At 52.2% G+C, this 21064-nt stretch overlaps 1 protein-coding gene and 1 pseudogene across 2 annotated transcripts; both read right to left on the bottom strand.

Moving 5' to 3' along the window:
- Nucleotides 1–3300: 3300 nt before the first annotated feature.
- LOC308052544 (olfactory receptor 14C36-like) lies at nucleotides 3301–4236 on the bottom strand (annotated as a pseudogene). Its single transcript has one exon. The product of its transcript is annotated as an olfactory receptor 14C36-like (transcript).
- Nucleotides 4237–17365: 13129 nt separating this feature from the next.
- On the bottom strand, nucleotides 17366–18298 carry LOC308052543 (olfactory receptor 14A16-like; the record flags this gene model as incomplete). The annotated part of the gene is made up of 1 exon (XM_080364619.1): nucleotides 17366–18298. The coding sequence occupies one exon, from the start codon at nucleotides 18296–18298 to the stop codon at nucleotides 17366–17368; it is 933 nt and encodes a 310-aa protein (XP_080220745.1).
- Nucleotides 18299–21064: the final 2766 nt, after the last annotated feature.

Raw genomic sequence — 21064 nt, 5'->3', positions numbered from 1 at the left:
TGCATGTCAATCAAGGTGCTGTTCTGTCTGTGGCCCCTCCTACCAATTTGCACCTGCAGCTGAACTCCAGAGAAGTCCTTGGTTTTATTGACAACAGTCAAAGTAAATTAAATAGAAATGGATAAAGTAAATTAAGAAAATATACTCAGTGCAATCCCCCATGTAACTCCAGTCACACGGAGCAGCCAGTCCTGCAGAAGGGAGCACCTTGGTCCTGAACAGCCCATCCCAGCCAGAGAGAGCAAAAGGGCAACAGGTAGAAATTCCCAAAGGCCAACGGCAAAATGGCAGAACGGCAAACGGCCGAACTGGCATCAAACTCCTGACAGAATGAAACTTCTGAATGGAACTGACCAAACCAGCTGCAAAACCCAAAGTAACAGATGTAACAAGCCCAAAAGCCGGCTCCAGCTTTAGACTGAGCATGGCGCTAATCATAGGGAATATGTCATTGATCAGCCTGCATGTCAATCCAGGTGCTGTCCTGTCTGTTTCCCCTCCTGCCAATCTGCATCCACAGCTGGATGGCCAAAGAAGTCCTTGGTTTCTTTGACAACAGCCAAGATCTCAGTGAGTTCTGACATTCCTTTCAAAGCAAATGGCAAACACTGTAAAGCTGCTAAAAGACAAAATGAACTCTATCTCAGGGAAGGAACAGCGTTACCTCATTATTCTCATAGTAAACTTAAGCAAAAGCCTGTACTGGCTGTGAAGGAGAGAGATTTAAAATGCATGAAGTAAATCAACCCAATTTCAGCAAAACCAGCACGTTTCCTCAGCCTCCACTTCACCAGGCTAAAGAAGTTTGGGTCTCTCAACATCTCCACACGTGACCCAGACTTTCTCTGGCCACACGACAGCTTCTCCCGTTCCTCCAGAATGGGGAACCTCACACTGGGACACACGGCTCCAGATGTGACTGCACCAGTGCTGAGTCACGATGGGCAATAACTGCCCTTGTCTGGGTGGCCACGCTTCCCCCAGTGCAGCCCAATGTGCTCGTGGGCATGTTCCTGCTCAGCACCACTGAGAACTGGCTGAACATCCAGGCTCAGAGGGTTGTGACCAGTGGCACAAAGCCCAGCAGGAGGCACCATGAGGAGCACTGAAGGACACCACATCCCCACCCAACATCTCCTCCTACAGGTGTCTCTTGGGTCCCTGGAACCACCTCAGTGCCAAGGGGGAGAGCACGGCCTGTATGGGGTGGAGGAGATGGGGTCTGGAATGAGGGTCCAGGGGCAGTTTCTCCTGGTTGTTCATGCAGCAACAAGCTGGGCTGAATATTTGGAGAGAGGAACTCTTCCTAAGGGCCTCCAATTGGCTTGGGGATGGTCTAGATGCATTCAAGGACCTTTACTTCCTTGTTGTAAAAATATGTGGGGCCCAGAACTGCACACAGAACTCAAGGTGAGGCCGCACTAATGCTGAATACAGCAGCATAGTCACCTCTTTTGACCACATGGCCATGCTGTGTTTGATGAACCCCAGGATGCCATTTACTGTCTTGACTGCTGGGGGACAGTGTTGCCTCCTATTGACCCTGTGTCCAACCATCACGCCAGATCCCTCTCTGCAGGGCTGCTCTCCAGCCACTCTCTCCCAATCTACACTTGCACTCAGTGCTACTCTATCCCAGGTGAACAATCCAACTCTTGGACTTGTTCAATTTCATGCCCAGTGCTGGGTCCTGCACTTGGGTCACAACAACCCCAGGCAGCACTACGGGCTCAGGGAAGAGCGGCTGGAAATCTGCCCAATGGAAAAGGCCCTGGGGGTATTGATGGACAGTGACTGAACATGAGCCAGCATGTGCCCGGGTGGCCAAGAAGGCCACCAGCATCCCAGCATGCATCAGGAATAGTGTGGCCAGCAGGACCAGGCAAGTGATCATCCCTCTGTTCTTGGCACTGGTGAGGATGCACCTCAAAACCTGTGTTCAGTTTTGGGCCCCTCACTACAAGAAAGACCTTGGGGTGCTGGAGTGAGTTCAGAGAAGGGCAACAAAGCTGGTGAGAGGTCTGGAGAACAAGTCAGACGGGGAGCAGTGGAGGTAACTGTTTAGCCTGGAGAAAAGAAGGGGGAGGGGAGACCTTATTGCTGTCTACAGCTATCTGAAAGGAGGTTGGAACATGGAGGGTGTTGGCTTGTTCTCCAATGTAGCAAGTGGTAGAAGGAGAGGAAACGGCCTGAAGTTGCACCTGGGAATATTCAGTTTGGATATTAGGAAAAGTTTCTTCATGGAAGAGTTTGTGAGGCATTGGAACAGCCTGCCCAAGGAGTGGTTGAGTGACCATCCCTGAAGGTGTTTAAAAGACATATAGATGAGGTTCTTAGGGACATGGTTTAGTGCCAGAGTTAGGTTAATAACTGGACTCAATGATCTTGAGAGTCTCTCCCAACTTAAATTATTCTATGATCTCTTTGGGATGAGAAACGTGATGGGGCAGCTCACCCAGATGGAGTACTGGGATGGATGGATGGATGGATGGGTGGAGAGATAGATGGATTGGGACAGAGAGGGGGATCAGCCTATCAGCCTAAGGGCTGGGGCCAGCTATGGCATGATGGAAGCAAGGCCAGCCCCGCTTTGTCCCCTGCTCTTGTTTCCTCCTGTGCCAGCCCCTCTCACCAGCACATGACTCCTGGCCAGGAGCTCTTCATGCTGCTCCTGCTACCGCAGTGACAGAGCAGCCTGCCCTGAGCTGGGGAATGCAGAAACAGGGTTCTGTGGGTCATTCATTCTCCTGTTGAAGCACAGAGCACAGGGAGCAGGCTGTGGTGCCTGGAAACCACAGCGAGACAGTCCAAGGCAGATCAGGGAAGGTCCTTCACCATCTCCAGGAACACTGGGCACCCACAGATGGACACTCAGACCAGCACCATGATGTAACATGGTGCCCCATGTCCTCCCCTGAGCCATGAAAAACACAAGTACAGCAGCATGGCCTTGTGGTGGAAATTTATTCAGGCTGACCACAGCCTTGGAAGAAGAGCCCAAGCCCCAAATACTGAGACTGAGGGAATCCCTTTTAGTGGGGTGTTTCAAAAAGATGGCTGCAATTTCAGAAATACAGTGATTTCAAAATGGGTCCACACCTGTATTATAGAGATGTGACACAGGACACCAGCTGTACCAGAGCCCCAGAAACAGGTAGACAGGCCTCTGAGTCACTGCTCTGGAGAAGTGTCGTGGGTGAAGAAATTCCTTGACAAATATGGTTATCACAGATGAAATGCTCAATGCACAGGAGGTTTCTGAGATGAACTGGAAATCACTTCTGAAGAGACATGAGTAACTTATTGTTGCTGAAAGAAAAATGACTGAAACAGCTTCTTCAGCGCCACTTTCAGCTCCTGGTTCCTCATGCTGTAGATGAGAGGGTTCACTGCTGGAGGCACCACCGAGTACAGAACAGACACTACCAGGTCCAGGGATGGGGAGGAGATGGAGGGGGGCTTCAGGTAGGCAAACATGCCAGTGCTGAGGAACAGGGAGACCACGGCCATGTGAGGGAGGCAGGTGGAAAAGGCTTTGTGCCGTCCCTGCTCAGAGGGGATCCTCAGCACGGCCCTCAAGATCTGCACATAGGACACCACAATGAACACAAAACATCCCTCAAAAAAAGAAGCACTAAACATGATGAGCCCAAGTTTCCTGAGGTAGGAGTGTGAGCAGGAGAGCTTGAGGATCTGGGGGATTTCACAGAAGAACTGGCCCAGGGCATTGCCCTTGCACAGGGGCAGTGAAAAGGTATTGACCGTGTGCAGCAGAGCATTGAGAAACCCTGACGCACAGGCAGCTGCTGCCATGTGGACACAAGCTCTGCTGCCCAGGAGGGTCCCGTAGTGCAGGGGTTTGCAGATGGCAACGTAGCGGTCGTACGACATGATGGTGAGAAGAGAATACTCTGCACCAAAGAAGAAACATACATGGAAGACCTGTGCAGCACATCCTATGTAAGAGATGGTCCTGCTGTCCCACAGAGAATTGGCCATAGACTTGGGGAGAGTGGTGGAGATGGAGCCCAGGTCGAGGAGGGCGAGGTTGAGCAGGAAGAAGTACATGGGGGTGTGGAGGTGCTGGTCTCAGGCTATGGTGGTGATGATGAGGCCGCTGCCCAGGAGGGCAGCCAGGTAGATGCCCAGGAAGAGCCAGAAGTGCAAGAGCTGCAGCTCCCGTGTGTCTGTGAATGGCAGGAGGAGGAACTGGGTGATGGAGCTGCTGTTCGACATCTGCAGCCTCTGGACACAGAGCACTGACCAAAGAAGAAGAGACAGTGACTAGATAGGGGAGATTTCTCTGAGGAAAATCAAAGCCATTTCTCACACACCCTCCCCTGCTCCACACCCCTTGTCCTTTTCCAGACCTTCCTCCAGCTCGATGTCTGAGCCCTGGGTGGTGCTGGCTGGAGGTGCCGTGAGGAGCAGGGCCTGTGCCCACTGGCTGCCGAGGAGTCAGCCCTGCTCTGCAGCAGGGGGCATGGGAACGGGAGACAGGGGACGGAACTGGCATTTAGCTGTGTCAGATGGACCCAGGAAATGTCTCAGCCTTCCCTAAGGTTTCAACACCCCACGTTTAGCCCAGGACACACACGTCTTCTTTCACAAACCCAACAGCATTTTATCTGTTACAACATCTCTGTGGTTCTCCATGGGTCTTTCAGATAATGCACAGATGCTGTAGGACAGGTTTGCATCCTGGAGGGTAGTTCAGAACTTGGAAGGAAACCGTCAGGAGATATCCAGTGTCGTAATGATGGCATTTGATTGAGGGAGACTCAGCTCATTCCGCAGCCCCACACACTGCATTGCCCACAGCCCACAGGTCAGAGCAAAGCTGGGACACGTGTGCCCATGGACACACCTGCAGGAAAGGACCCACAAGATCAGGCTGTGACTCTGCAGCTGAAACTGCCATCCCCAGAGAGCCTAACAGCAAGAACAAGATCCCAACAGCAGTGACCCAGAGCAGGGGAGCAAGAAGGAAAATGCGGTGAGGGTGGGGGTGAGAGAGGCCAGGGCAGAGGCAGCCGGGCACTCAGACAGCGTCCCCCTTCCCCAGCTGTGCAGCCACCTTCCAGACACCAACAGTGCCGGGCAGCTGCTCTCAGCCCCTGTGCTCTGCAGAGGAACTGGAACTCTGGCTGCACAGGAGCTGCTTCATGCCTTGGAGCCCCTGGCCCTGAGGGCAGAGGCTTTGCTGGGTGGGACAGGAGGCCAGGGGGCTGCTCACAGGAGGGATCTGACCTGCAGGGGGTCACAAGGACTTTTCTCTCTTCTCCCTCCCATAAACATTTCGGGTTCAGTTTCCTCTCATTTCTGATAATTTCCCTGCTGCCTGGAGATTCTCCCCTGGGAGGTGTTTCCCTGTCCATGTCTGTTCCCTGTCAGTGCTCACAGACCATCCCACCCTCTGTGCCCTCCCCCTGGCCCTACAGATCCTACCTGTTTACAGGCACTGCCTGGGGGCATCTTCCTGTCTGCAGGCTGGAAAACAGGACAGGTCAGATTAAGTGTAAGGTGTCCAGCAAAGGTGATGCTGGTTCTGCATAGGCAGAGGAGAGTCTGAAGTCATGCTGGGATTCTCTTGAAGACCTACTGCAGTTCATGTGTTTCAAGTATTTCTTTAATTAGCAATTAAGAACAGCCTTAATAACCACCCATTCCCCAGAGTAGGAGACTGAAAACACAGACTCAGAGAGGTTCCTTATCTTTGTAGTACTCATTGTCTTCTTCTTCTCCTTGAAACCTCCTCTTGTCAATATTCTGGAATGAGCTGGAGCTGTGAGCAGCCCCGACCCACAGAGAACCCAGCAGCAGAAGGACCCTGCCCTGCCGGGGGTCGCTCCTTCCCCCCACAGCTTCTCCCCTCAGTGCAGAAGGCAATCTCTGCTCTGCAGCACATCCTCCCCTCTGATCAGAGAACCTCTGAGAGCTGTACTTACATCTCTCGCAGGCTCTGCAACGTGACAGCTTTCTGAGATCCTACCATGATTTGCAGATGCAATGCCCTGCAGCCACAGGCTTCATATCTGAGAGGATTTCATTTCCAGTGAACTCTCAGCATCCTCCCAGCCCAGACTGCATTTCCCACTCTGTGCCTGGCTCCTGTGCCCTCGGTGCTGCAGGCAGAGCCCTCAGCCCTGCTGCGTGTGCAGAGGAGCTGCTCCTGGGCAGAGCTGTCTCTCTGCAGTGCTGCCGCTGCCATGAGCTCCCTGTGTCCCAGCAGCCCAGCTCAGCAGCACAGGAGCAGCCCATGATGTCCCTTGCTCTGTCCCCTCTGGGCTCCTCCAGGTGTCCCTGGGGCTCCAGGGGCACATCCTTTGAGACAACCTCAAGCAATCAGTAATGTTAGTTGTGTCTGCTCTGCCGAGGTACTCCTTGCCACCATTGTATTCTTGCTAGTAAACAATAAATTGGTATGAGAATATTCCAGGTGTGGTCTCCCCAGGGCAGAGCAGAGGGGCAGGAGAACCTCTCTGACCTACTGACCACCCCCTTCTAAGCCACCCCAGGTACCATTGGCTTCCTGGCCGCAAGGGCCCAGTGCTGGCTCATGGTCATCCTGCTGTACCCAGGACCCCCAGGTCCCTTTCCCCTACACTGCTCTCCAACAAGTCATTCCCCAACTTACACTGGAACCTGCGATTGTTCCTACTCAGATTCAAGACTCTACACTTGCCCTTTTTATATTTAATTACACTTTCTCGCCTAGCTCTCCAGCCTGTCCAGGTCTCTGAAGGCAGCACAGCTTCCAGTGTCACCCACTCCTCCCAGCTTGGTGTCACCAGCAAACTTGCTGACAGTCACTCTGTTTCCTCATCCAAGTCACTGATGAATTTATTGAATAGTACTGGCCCCAGCACTGCCCCTGAGGCACTGCACTAGATCCAGGCCTCAACTGGACTCTGCCCCACTGACCACGATTCTCTGGCTTCTTCCCTTGAGCCAGTTCACAGTCACCTCACTACCCGCTCATCCAGACCGCACTCCCTCAGTTCAGCTGTGAGGATGCTGTGGGACACTGTGTCAAAGGCTTTACTGAAGTCAAGATAGACCACATCCACTGTTTTGTCATCATGTATCCACCTCGTTATGTCTTCGTAACAGTCAACGAGGTTGGTCAAGCACGACTTCCCCTTGGTGAAGCCCTGTTGACCACCCCTAATGACCCTCTTATCCCTGATATGCCTTGAGACGGCACCAAGGAGAAGTCGTTCCATCAGTTTCCCAGGGATGGAGGTGATGCTGACCGGTCTAGAGTTCCCCGGGTCCTCCTTCTTGCCCTTTCTGAAAACTGCAGTGACATTTGCTTCTCTCTAATCCTCTGGCACCTCTCCCATTTGGCACAACTTAGCAAAGATGATGGAGAGCGGCCCAGCCATGACCTCAGCCAGCTCCCTCAGCACCCGCGGGTGCATCCCATCCGGACCCATGGATTTATGGATTTACCTTCAAGCAGCCTTGCCCACGGGATTTCCCCCAGCATTTGCCTGAACAGGCCCAAGTTGGCCCTGCTGAAATCCAGGGGTGCAATTCTGCTTGCTGTCCTGCTCCTGCCACACAAGATCCTGAACTCCACCATCTCATGGTCGCTGCAGCCAAGGCAGCCCTCAACCTTTACCGCCTCAACCAGCCCCTCCTTGTCAGTGAGGATGAGGTCCAGCGGCTCCTCTCCTGGTCGGCTCATCCACCCTTTCATCAGGAAGTTCCCATGGATGCACTTGCTGAACTTCCTGGGCTGTGTCTGGCTGAGTCGTCCTTCCAGAAACATCAGGGGAGTTCAAACCCCCACGACGACCAGGGCCTGTGACTGAGGCCGCTCTCAGCTGCTGGAGAGGCCTGGACAACGTCCTCACCCTGAGCTGGTGGGTTGTGATGGACACCCACAGCAGTACCACCCTAATGCTCCCAGTGCTCCCAGTAACCCTGCACTGACCCCTCCAGTGCTCCCAGTAAAGCTCCCACTAACCCCTCCAGTGCTCCCTGTAACCCCTCCAGTGCTCCCAGTAACCGTCCCACTGACCCCTCCAGTGTTCCCAGCAACCCCTCCAGTGCTCCCAGTAACCCACCTACTAACCCCTCCAGTGCTCCCAGTATCCCTCCCACTAACCCCTCCAGTGCTCCCAGTAACCCTCCAGTGCTCCCAGTAACCCCCACAAACCCCTCCAGTGCTCCCAGTAACCCTCCCACTAACCCGTCCAGTGCTCCCACTAACCCCTCCAGTGCTTCCAGTAACCGTCCCACTGACCCCTCCAGTGCTCCCAGCAACCCCTCCAGTGCTCCCAGTAACCCACCTACTAACCCCTCCAGTGCTCCCAGTATCCCTCCCACTGATGCCTCCAGTGCTCCCAGTAACCCCTCCAGTGCTCCCAGCAACCTCTCCAGAGCTCCCAGTAACCCCCACTAACCCCTCCAGGGCTCCCAGTAACCCTCCCACTGATGCCTCCAGTGCTCCCAGTAACCCCTCCAGTGCTCCCAGCAACCCCTCCAGTGCTCCCAGTAACCCCCACTAACCCCTCCAGTGCTCCCAGTAACCCTCCCACTGATGCCTCCAGTGCTCCCAGTAACCCTCCTACTAACTCCTCCAGTGATCCCAGTAACCCTCCCATTAACCCCTCCAGTGCTCACAGTAACCCACAACTAACCTTTCCAGTGCCCCCAGTAGCCCCCATTGTTCCCAGTAATCCTCCAAGAACTCCCAGTTAACCCCCAGTGCTCCCACTAACTGTCCTTGTACTCCCAGCAGCCCCCACAGTGCTCCCAGTAACCATGTTGTTTTCCCATTAACCCCCCACTAATCGTCCTACTGTTTCCAGTAATCCTCCCAGTGAACCTCCCAGTGCTCTCAGTAAACCTCTCAGTGCTCCCAGCAACCCCCCCAGTGCTCACAGTGATCCCCAGCAACCCCCTCATTGCCCCCAGTAATCCCCCGCTAGCCCTCCCAGTGATCCCAGTAACCACCTAGTGCTTTCATGTGAGCCCTCAGCAACCCCCACGGTTTCCAGTAACCCCTCCCAGTGCTCCCAGTAACCCCCCACTAACCCCTCCAGTGCTCCCAGCAACCCCCATTGTTCCCAGTAATCCTCCAAAGATTCCCAATAAACCCTCAGTGCTCCCAATAACCCTCCCAGTGCTCCCAGCAACCACCTAGTGCTCCCAGTAAACCCCCACCAACTGGAATGTTCCCAGTAACCCCACAATGATCCCAATAACCCCGCACTAATCCTTCTAATGTTTCCAGTTACACTCCCAATAACTCTCCCAGTAAAGCCCCAGCAACCCCCAGTGTTCCCAGTAATCCTGCAAGAACTCCCAGTAAACCCCCAGTGCTCCCAGTAACCCTCCCAGTGTTCCCAGAAACTCCCACTAATAAACCTACTGTTCCCAGTAACCTTCCCAGTGTTCCCAGTAACCACCTAGTGCTCCCAGTAACTCCCCAGCAACCCCCAGTGTTCCCAGACATGTCCCCAGAGCACCCATGGCCCCCACTAACCCCTCCAGTGCTCACAGCAACCCCCATTGTTCCCAGTAATCCTGCAAGGACTCCCAGTAAACCCCCAGTGTTCCCAGTAGCCCTCCCAGTGCTCCCAGTAACCACCTAGTACTCCCAGTAACACTCAGGCAACCCCACATGCTCCCAGTAACCCTCCCAGTATTCCCAGTACTCCCCCACTAACCTTTCTAGTGTACGTAGTAACCCCCACTATCCTCTCCAGTGATCCCAGCAACCCCCATTGTTCCCACTAAACCTCCAAGAAGTCCCATTAAACCCCCAGTGCTCCCAGTAACCCTCCCAGTGCTCCCAATACCCCCCACCAATGTCCATGCAGGGGCCCTGAGCAGCATCCTCTGGGCACTGTGGGGCAGGGGCAGGGTGGGCTATACACAAGTGGGTCAGCTCTCCACTCTGGTGGGGAGAGCTGCTGGGTGAAGCTGCCGGCCTGGCTCGCACAAGCCAGACAAGACCTTTTCTGGTTCTCAGCATCGATGCATCCACTCTTTCCTGGCACTGAATCCTGGAATCACAAAGTAGTTTGGGTTGAAGTGATATTCACAGCCCGTCTGGTCCAACTCCCCTCGGTGATCAGGCACATCGTCACCAGCTCAGGTTGCTCAGAGCCCCGTCCAGCCTGGCCTGGGGTGTCTCCAGGATGGTTCATCCACCACCTCTCTGGGAAGACTGTCCCACTATTTTACCACCCTCAGTGTAAACAATCTCTTCCTCATTTCATTCCCTGACTCTCCCCTCTTCTAGTTTAAACCATCACCCTTTGTCCTGTCGCAACAGCCCCTGCTCAAAAGTCTATCCCCATTGTTCTTATCGGCCCCTTTTCGGTCCAGAAAGGCTGCACTAAGGTCTCCCAGGAGCCTCTCTTCTCCACCTGAACACCCCAACTCTTCAACAGGCAAACTCATGACATCTTAACTTTTCAATGCACGAGTGTCACAAAAGCGTGAGCACATCTTTTTATATAGCATTTTATATAGTATCTATAGTCCCCCATAGAGCCCAAATGTCACCAATGATACAAAGTGCTCACAGAGCCATTTAACAGTGGGATCCCTCAGGGACCAGCACTTGGGCCAACACTGTTGAACGTCTCTATTCTCCCCTTGTATGATGTGACACAGTGAACCTTCAGCTCCTCAGTGGATGGTGCAAAGCTGGGCAGAGACCTTGGACAACCTCACCTGGGTCACCCTGCCCTGAGCAGGACAGTGAGACAAGATGATGTTCAAACCTGAGTTGCTCTGTGATTCCAGGAATCTTTCCCTTGGAAACATTTTGGAAGAAGGAAGAGGTGGAGGAACAAGAAAATAAAAATACAGGCAGAGGAGGAGACCTAAAAGGTGTCAAATAAACAGAGCAGTTCTGTGAAGAATGTTTCTCTGCTCAGATTGTTAGCAGGAAATCTATAACCAGCTCCCCAAACTCCCTGTTCTGCTCATTGGCCCCTGGGATTTCCAGCACATTTCTTTACATCAGATTCTGCACTGAAGTTCGCACTGATTGTCACAGCTTCTTTGCAGGAATTGCTTCATGTTTCCTTAGAGAACTGGATGTAAACAGGCACCAGGAAACTTTTAATTAGAGGAAACAAAAAAGGAGAAATAAAAAGGAAAACACAATAGAACGTAATGATGTTTCTCAGTTCTGTGGTTAAATTAAGTAGTTTCCAGTGAGGTCCATTGCCATAATTGAGGAGTTGCCTGTAGGGAGTACGAGAGCAACTGCTGGAAGACTTGACCTGCCTGAAGCTCAAAGCAGAGTGAGAGCTGAGAGGCTCTGAATGAGCCAAGAGTGAGAGGTGAAGAACCTCTGGGGAGTGATGGAAAGTGCAAATGTGCAGACAGGCTTCTGAAGAGATGAGTTCAGACACGGTGAGCTGGGTAAGGACAGCTGGAAACTCCTGCATGTCCAGGGGATCGAATACACGTAGTGATAGACAGAGTTCTGGCACTGCCAGCACAGGGAAAGGCCAACGGTTCATCTCCCACAGTCCATACACATGCTGAAAATTCATATTTTGGCAGCATAGAAATTCCGCAGACATTTTATTGGAAATTTTGAATTATTTCATCTGATGAAAAAAAGAGTGGGTGGTGTTTTGTTCTTTCTGTAGTTGTTGGTTTGTTTTTTTAAGTTTTGAGGGGAATTTTCAGGTTTTTGGGCTGTACTCCATGATCTCACTGTAAGCACCCCTGTGTACCTGAGGTGTTTTCCTGGGACGGGCAGGTATCAGATCAGACTGTTAGAACGATGGTGCTTTCATCATTTACAATTAGTATTCAACACTTGTGCATCTAATTAGAGAAGTTTCAGGACTGTAGGTGAAGAGGCAGATATGTGAAGAGCACTTGGATGATGTGATTGAAGAATATTCCAGTTGATAATAGAGAATCATAGAATTATTTCAGTTGGAAGAGACCCTCAGGACCATTGAGTCCAACCACAACCTAAATCTAGAACTAAACCATGTCCCTAAGCACCTCGTCTAAACATCTTAAACATCCCCTGCAGGAATGGTGACTCCACCACTGCCCTGAGCTGCCTGTTCCAATGCCTGACAACCCTTTCCAGGAAGAATTTTTTCCTAATATCCAATCTGAACCTCCCCTGGCACAATTTGAGGCCATTTCTTCTCTTCCATGTTCAACCTCCTTTCAGGGAGTTGTGGACAGTGAGAAGGTCTCCCCTCAGCCTCTTGTTCTCCAGCTGAACCCACCAGTTCCCTCAGCCGCTCCTCATCACACTTGTGCTCCAGGCACTGAGCAGATTCGTCACCTCCTCTGCACTCTCTCTAGTGCCTCCATGTCCTTCTTATGATGAAGGGCCCAAACCTCAACACAGGATTCAAGGTGCGACCTCATCAGCGCTGAGAACAGTGGCAGAATCACGCTACTCCTGCTGGCCACACCATTCCTGATACAAGCCAGGATGCTGGTGGCCCTTTTGGCCACCTGGGCACACACAGGCTCATGTTCAGCTGCTGTCGATCAACACCCCCTGATCTCTTTCCACCAGGCAATTTTCCAGCCACTCTTCCCTGAGCCTGGGGTTGTTGTGAACCAAGAGCAGGACCCGGCACTTGGTCTGGTCAAACCTCATACAAATGGCCTCAGCCCAATGATCCAGCGGGTCCAAATCCCTCTGCATGACCTTCCCACCCTCCAGCAGATTAACATTCCCACCCAACTTGGTGTCATCTGCAAACTTAATGAGGGTGCATTCGATCCCCCCATCCACATCACTGATAAAGCTTAAATAGAACTGAGTCAAATACTGAGCCCTGGGGACACCACTTGTGACCAGACACCAACTGGATTTGGCTCTGTTCACCACAATTCCTTTGGTCCAGCCCTCCATCGCACATACACCATCCAGGACACGAGCTGCAGCTTCTCCAGGAGATGCTGTGGGACACGGTGTCAAAGGCTTCACTGCAGTCTAAGGACACAACACCCACAGCCCGTGTGGCGCATTCACTCCCCACGACAGACTTTCCCTCATCTGCTCAGCGGTCACCTTGTCACAGAAGGAGATCAGGCTGGTCAAGCAGGACCTGCCTTTCACCAAGCCATGCTGATTGGGCCCCATTGCTCGTCTGTGTGTGTGACCTCACAGTCCTTTGCCAGCCATGTTCCTGCTGTTGGCCAATCCCCTGCAGAGGCAGAAGTGACCTCACAGTGCCCTCCATACCCATTGGTTCCTACTGGACTATGAGTTCCTGAGACACAAGTGACCACACGACATCGTACCCACAATCACCCTCCTTGTGGTCCAGTGTGTGAGCAGATCAAACTGAGCTGCTTTCATCAAATGTATCTGATAGATTTCCTATCAAGGTTTGAGTGGAGAAACGTTCCTCAGAGGAGCTGCTGTATTTACTCTGGGGCATTTTATATCTCCAAGGAAAAGATTCATGGAATCCTACAATAACGCAGGTTGGAAGAGACCCCTGAACACCATCTCTGTCCCACTGACCTTTATGGCACCCCAAAGAAAAGCTGAATGGCATTTGTGCTCACTTGGGTTCATCTCACCACATGCACACAATGGACATGCACATGATATGTATGTTTACAACTCATCTGCACAATGAAAACATGGACTTATGACCTAGTGTTTCATAGAATCATAGAACGTCCTGAGTTGGAAGTACCCACAAGGAGTCCAAGTCCTGTCCCTGCACAGGACACCCCACAGGTCACTCCGTGTGTCTGAGGACGTTGTCCAGTCTCTTCTTGAACACTGTCAGGTTGGGGCCGTGACACCTCTCTGGGGAGCCTGTTCAGTGTCCAGCACCTCTAGGGGAAGAACCTTTTCTGAATGTCCAACCTAAACCTCCCCTGGCACACCCTTCTTCCATTCCCTTGGGTATTGTCGTTGATCACCACAGAGAACAGATCAGTACCTTCCCTTCCTTCTCCCCTTGTGAGGAAGCTGTAGCCACCATGAGGTCTCCTTTGAGTCTTTTCTTCAGCTCTGATGCTCAGAAACCCCTTGGTTTGCTTTCTGAAGCAGAAAGAAGAAGCCATGAGCTCCAGGCAATGGGAAGGGGGATCCTGTCCCTCACACACGGCTCAGGGCTCTTCCTGGGACCGTGGGATGTGGGTGTGCAAGGCCCAGGGAAGGACAACACTGGGACAACAACTTCCAGCTTCCCCATGGGGCTGCAAGGAGGCAGCGAGGCCCCACTGCCATGAGGACAACATGTCTGCTCCTGGGGTCAGTGGCAGAGACAACTGCCCTGGCCAAGGGGACACAGACGTGGGTTCTGTGGGTCCCTTCCAGCCTTACAGCGCCCTTTACCATCTCCACCACAGGCTGTTCTACACGGTGCTGCCCCTGCCCCTCTTTCCCTGCAGGCTGCAGACACCCATCTCGCTTCCCACCTGCTCTCAGCCCAGCATTTCTGCACCTTCACTGCTGTGTCTGCACCCTCACCAGCTGCTCTTTGGAACACAAACCATGGGCTGATCCAGCTCCCTCTGGGTCACCTCTTGCCCCACAGCACTGCCCTTCCAGTGACATTTCTTACTCCTGATATCCAGTCTCCATCATCCAAGTTGCACGTTGTGAGTTATTTTTTATCTCTTTTGTTTTTTTCTGCGACTAAGGAAAACTCAACCATTTCAAAAATTGTTCTTCAAGCAGGGAACCCAATCCATTATGCTTCTTGTGGTCTTTTACCTGCCAGAAGGCAACTAACCTCACCATGATCTTCTAAATCCCATGACTGCTGTTCTTTCAGCTTCTCTGACAGACACAACCATGTTCCTGCTGCTGTCCTGTCATGTTCTCAGTGGGATGGACATGACAACCTGTCACAGCCATGCATTTCTGACTCAATTATTGGTTTCTGAGACACAACTGACCTCATAATCCCACACCCATTCATTCCCCTCCTTAGCGCCCCGGACCTGACCAAGACTGAAGCGTGCTCTACACAGTCCTACCCCTTCCCTTCTTTCTCTGCAGACTGTAGACACCAATCCCACTTCTTAACCTTGCCTGAAGAGAGCCCTTGTCTCACTCATCTTGTCTCACTATCCTGCTCAAGGCCGGGTGAACCAGGGGAGGTTGTTCGTGGCCTCGACCCACCTTTTCATCACCCTCAAAAGAGCTGAAATCCCACTCTAGAGGAGAATGTGTCCAATCCCCTTCCCAGGGACAGAGGCAGGTTGACCAACGTGCAATTCTCCCAATACTTGTTCCGGCCTTTCTTGAACATGGTTTTGATATCTGCTTTTTCCAAAGACCCCAAAACCTCTCTGATTACCCTGGTTCTTATGAGGTCACAATCCAGAATAACAGGCAATGGTGAGGTAGCAGACTGGAGCACATGCAATGATCCTGAGGCAGCCGAGAAGAATCTCATTGGGCAGTGGGGTTTGTTCCCGGAGTCACACACAGAAATGTCAGGTTCTATGAGGTGTCCACATCTGAGCTGGCCTCATGGGCTCCTTATGCACCCAGGGATGTTCAGAGACAGAGTCTGTCCCTTTTACACAGAGACACTGGCCTCCTGTTGCCACTCCAAAAGGACAGGAGACACCTCAGCCCTGTGGTGTGTCACCCATGTCCCACGTCATGAGGAATGGACACAGGGACCTCAGTTCAAGGAAGTACAACTGCTGCATTAAGGTGATTTCCTATGGGATGTTCCTCCCAACACGAAGTGACCTCAAGACCTTGTCTGTGCCTCAGGCCTTCATGGAACCGCAAGGAATAGCTGATGATGTTTGTGCTCACTTGTGTTCATGTCACCTCACGTACATGATGCACATGCTCACTTCTCATCTGTTGTCCTGGTTCAGTTAAAAACAAGTTTCTCTTTTAGTGAATTTGCCTGTCAGCTAAAGCTTCATATTAGCTGCATTTTTCTGGTAAGTCAGACACATGTTTTGCTAAACCTAGCAATGGAATGTGAGGTCACTGATAAGGACAGATGTACATCTTGCGAGAGGGGCAATGAGAAAACAGGTGACCAGAAACTGACCAACAGAGGATAGCATCCCATTCACGTGAATACTTCATATAAAAGTGGGAGATCATGAGGATCTCATCCCTTTTCCTTCTGGCCGCCAGTAGGAGAGGACCTTGCCAGTATTCCCTCAAAACTGAGGCCAGTGACAGACTGAATCCAGCTCTAGTTGGCTGCAGAGTCCAGTCCAGAACTTCGGGTGCCGGCCCCTCATCTGCATGAGCAGTTGCTGGGACTTTCAAGATTGGTTTTATATATTTTGTATTATTTTCTCTATTTTTATTGGTAGCATTAGTAAAACATTTTTAATTTTTCCAACTCTCTTCTCTCTGCCCTCCTTTATTTCCCAATCACCTGTCCTGAGTGGGATGGGGGGCGAAGAAGGGACTGAAGAAGGAAGGCGGAGGACAGGGGGCTAACACCCACGTCTGCCACGGTTGCCATCCCTCAATCCAAACCTCAACACCTGTATAAAGCAAACATGGACTGCTGAACTACTCATTCAGTGTCCCTCTGTGGAGGGAAGAACAACCTCTGTGGGGGAAAGGCCAGTGCTGGAAATGGTCATTGTGAGGGGCCAGTCCATGGTCATTGACCTGGGGCTCCTTCCACGGGGTGTCCAGTGCACAGGGGCACAGCCCAGCCCTGCTCTGCTGGTCCTGCAGGTCTCTGGCAGGAGCCTGGCTGTGAGAGGACACTGCTGTGTGCCAGCCCTACACACACACACTGTTCAGTTCTACAATGGTGTTTAATCTGAGGGTTACTTTCTTGGACACGTTATTGAGAAAAACTTTGTAAGAAGATGAAGACTTGAACCTTCCAGCTCTGCCCATAGGAGATCATCTTTCTATCTGGAAAGGCTGTTGTGAGGCCAGCTGTGTCACAGCAGTGCCCATTGCCTGTCCCTGCCTGTGGTCACAGCACTGACACAGAGCAGGACGGTGGCCAAGCTGCCAGAGCACTCAGGCCTTGCACCAACACCAGGGATGGGAAGGAGAGTGTGGAGTGGAACCAGAACAGCTCTGGGAGAACAAGCGCTGCTGCTCCCTGGCAGGGGTGCCATGATGGACTCTTTTACCCTCCTCCCATGAACACGGGAACCATCCCTGGAGCTCTAAAAATGTGCTTGCAGGAAGGATATAGTGATAAACAAGTCACTAAAGAGCCTTTTATTTTGTTTAGAGAGAAGGAGAGCAAGGCTCCTCCTTTGCAAAGCCAACAGTTATAAAAGAAAAGCCAAGAGTGTCTTAGAAAGGGGATGACAACATTATCACAATAAGAACACAACCAATAACAACAAAAAATCCAGATGACAGGCTGGACCTGTAATTAGCTACATTAAAATGCCTATGTAGAAGCAGATGGGTGGTTTATTGCTTTACAAAATAATAAGATATGAGTTTGCACAGGGCATCCTTGAGCTCCTGGTTCCTCATGCTGTAGATGAGGGGGTTCACTGCTGGAGGCACCACCGAGTGCAGAACAGACACCACTAGGTCCAGCCATGGGGAGGAGATGGAGGGGGGCTTCAGGTAGGCAAACATGGCAGTGCTGACAAACAAAGAGACTACGGCCAGGTGAGGGAGGCAGGTGGAAAAGGCTTTCTGCCGTCCCTGCTCAGAGGGGATCCTCAGCACGGCCCTCAAGATCTGCACATAGGACACCACAATGAACACAAAACAACAGAGGTCAAAAAATACAGTAGCCACAAGAAGCGCATGTTCCCTGAGGTAAGAGTGTGAGCAGGAGAGCTTGAGGATCTGGGGGATTTCACAGAAGAACTGGCCCAGGGCATTGCCCTTGCACAGGGGCAGTGAAAATGTATTGGCCGTGTGCAGCAGAGCATTGAGAAACCCTGACGCACAGGCAGCTGCTGCCATGTGGACACAAGCTCTGCTGCCCAGGAGGGTCCCGTAGTGCAGGGGTTTGCAGATGGCAACGTAGCGGTCATACGACATGACTGTGAGGAGACAATACTCTGCTGCTACAAAGAAGGCAAATGAAAAGATCTGTGTAGCACATCCTGAGTATGAGATGGCCCTGCTGTCCCAGACAGAATTGGCCATGGACTTGGGGACAATGGTGGAGATGGAGCCCAGGTCAAGGAGGGCAAGGTTGAGCACGAAGAAGTACATGGGGGTGTGCAGGTGCTGGTCCCAGGCTATGGTGGTGATGATGAGGCCGTTGCCCAGGAGGGCAGCCAGGTAGATGCCCAGGAAGAGCCAGAAGTGCAAGAGCTGCAGCTCCCGTGTGTCTGTGAACGGCAGGAGGAGGAACTGGGTGATGGAGCTGCTGTTGGACATTTCCTGGTGATGCTCATGGGAAACCTCTCATAGGAGGAAAAGACAGGGACAATTTATCAGTGACTTCTCTGAGCAAAATAAAAGCCATTTCTCATACACGCTCCCCTGCTCCAAACCCCTTGTCCTTTTCCAGACCTTCCTCCAGCCCCGTGTCTGAGCCCTGGGTGGTGCTGGCTGGAGGTGCCGTGAGGAGCAGGGAATGTGCCCGCTGGCTGCCGAGGAGTCAGCCCTGCTCTGCAGCAGGGGGCATGGGCAGGGGACAGAACTGGGGTTCAACATTGACATGTGGAGCCTCAACAACTCACCCTTTCCTAAGGTCTCGGCACCCCACAGGTAGCCCAAGACAGGCACGGCTAACTTCACAAACCAAAAAGCATTTTCAATTATGTAACATCTCTGTGTTTCTGTGTTCCTTAGATAACACTAAGGTACTATTGCACAGGTTTGCATCCTGGTGGGGAGCTCACCTCTTGGAAGGAAACCTCAAAGACATAGCAAAATGTCCTAATAATGTGATTTGATTCAGGGAGACTCAGCTCATTCCCCAGCCCCACACACTGCATTGCCCACAAGCCCACAGGTCAGAGCAAAGCTGGGACACGTGTGCCCATGGACACACCTGCAGGAAAGGACCCACAAGATCAGGCTGTGACTCTGCAGCTGAAACTGCCATCCCCAGAGAGCCTAACAGCAAGAACAAGATGCCAACAGCAGTGACCCAGAGCAGGGGAGCAAGAAGGAAAATGCGGTGAGGGTGGGGGTGAGAGAGGCCAGGGCAGAGGCAGCCGGGCACTCAGACAGCGTCCTCCTTCCCCAGCTGTGCAGCCACCTCCCAGACACCAACAGTGCCGGGCAGCTGCTCTCAGCCCCTGTGCTCTGCAGAGGAACTGGAGCTCTGGCTGCACAGGAGCTGCTTCATTCCTTGGAGCCCCCGGCCCTGAGGGCAGAGGCTTTGCTGGGTGGGACAGGAGGCCAGGGGGCTGCTCACAGGAGGGATCTGACCTGCAGGGGGTCACAGGGACTTTTCTCTGCTCTCCCTCCCATAACAATTCCAGATTTGGTTTCCTCTCATTTCTGATAATTTCCCTGCTGCCTGGAGATTCTCCCCTGGGAGGTGTTTCCCTGTCCATGTCTGTTTCCTGTCAGTGCTCACAGACCATCCCACCCTCTGTGCCCTCCCCCTGGCCCTACAGGTCCTGCCTGCTCACAGGGCACTGCCTGGGGGCATCTTCCTATCTGCAGGCTGGAAAACAGGACAGGTAGGATTAAGTGGAAGGTGTCCAGCAAAGGTGATGCTGTTCCTGCATAAGCAGAGGAGTGGCTGAAGGCATGACAGGATTCTCTTGAAGACCTACTGATCACACAGTTGCAGTTCTCAAACATTTGTTTAAAAATAAGAACTCCTTTTCCATTTATCCCCACCCATTCCCAAGAGTAGGAGACTGAAAACAAAGACTCAGGGAAGATCCTTATCTTTTAAATACTCCTCTTGTTTTTCTCCTTGAAAACTCTTGTTGTAAATATTCTGGGGGTGATCAGGAGCTGTGAGGAGCCCTGACCTACACTGCACCCCCTCAACAGCAGAAGGACCTTTCCTGCCCGATAGGGTTTGCTCCTTCCACCACATCTTCTGGGGTGCAGGGACCCTGCTCTGCAGGACAGCCCTGGGCACCCCTGGGTGCTCCCCCTGCAGTCACCCTCAGCAGAAGTTGTCGTCATTCCCTGTCCCTCTGACAGTGCAGCAGGGAAGCCCTGCTCTGGAGCGTGTTCTTCTCCTCTACAACAGAGATACTGTGAGAGAGACCTGACAGATCCTGTAAATTGTGGGATGTATCATCTTTAGGAGATTCCTCCAGGAAATGCAGCTGCATTGTCCTACAGCCAGAGACTTACCATGTTAGCACTGCGAAGATTAGACTCATTGAATCCTCAGCAACCAACCACCCCACATTGCTTTTAATCTCTCTATGCCTGGCTGCTCTCCTGTCAGCATCTACAGGCAGAGCCCTCAGCCCTGCTGCGTGTGCAGAGGAGCTGCTCCTGGGCAGAGCTGTCTCTCTGCAGCGCTGCCGCTGCCATGAGCTCCCTGTGTCCCAGGAGCCCAGCCCAGCTCAGCAGCACAGGAGCAGCCCATGATGTCCCTTTCTCTGTCCCCTCTGGGCTCCTCCAGGTGTCCCTGGGGCTCCAGTGGCACAACTTCGAAGTTGAAGTAATTAGTGATGTTGATTCTTTCTCTCTCCTCTTTAGAGACACTTCTTTCCAGCATTTTATTTTTCATTAAAAAAAAAAAAAAAATCGGTATGAGAATCAACTTTTCTTGTCCCATCGTTAGACAGAACACCAGGAATGTTACAGCAAAGGATCTAATTCCTCCAAGCCGGGGGAGGAATATCTTCAGGTGAATTAACTTAGGCATTTTGTCCTGGTTTTACACTCCTAGGTCTAGAGAGACATTCATCAGTCTCTGGCCATGTCATGTCTGTGCTGTGCAGCAAAGCCTTTGCACACATGGATTCTTGGACACTTGGTACCAGGTTTCTTGTGGCAAGTCAGAGCTGGGCTGGTGCCACAGCTGGAGTGGCTCAGCCCAGATGTGAGGCCATGTCCTCAGCCAGGGACCTGACTGGGGAGCTGGAGCTGTCAGTGCTGCAGACAGAGCTGTGACACGGATGGAATGAACTGCCAGGCAGGGTGGCAGGAGTGAGTTCATCTGGTCTGCAAGGACAGCAGCCTTCAAGCACAGCAACAGTCCAGATCAGAACTCAG

This window comes from Nesoenas mayeri (genome assembly GCF_963082525.1).
Source record: "Nesoenas mayeri genome assembly, contig: SCAFFOLD_35, whole genome shotgun sequence".
NCBI classification, from domain to species: Eukaryota; Metazoa; Chordata; class Aves; order Columbiformes; family Columbidae; genus Nesoenas; species Nesoenas mayeri.
The sequence above is the reverse complement of the archived record's forward strand: the minus strand, read 5'-3'. Positions and strand labels throughout refer to the sequence as shown.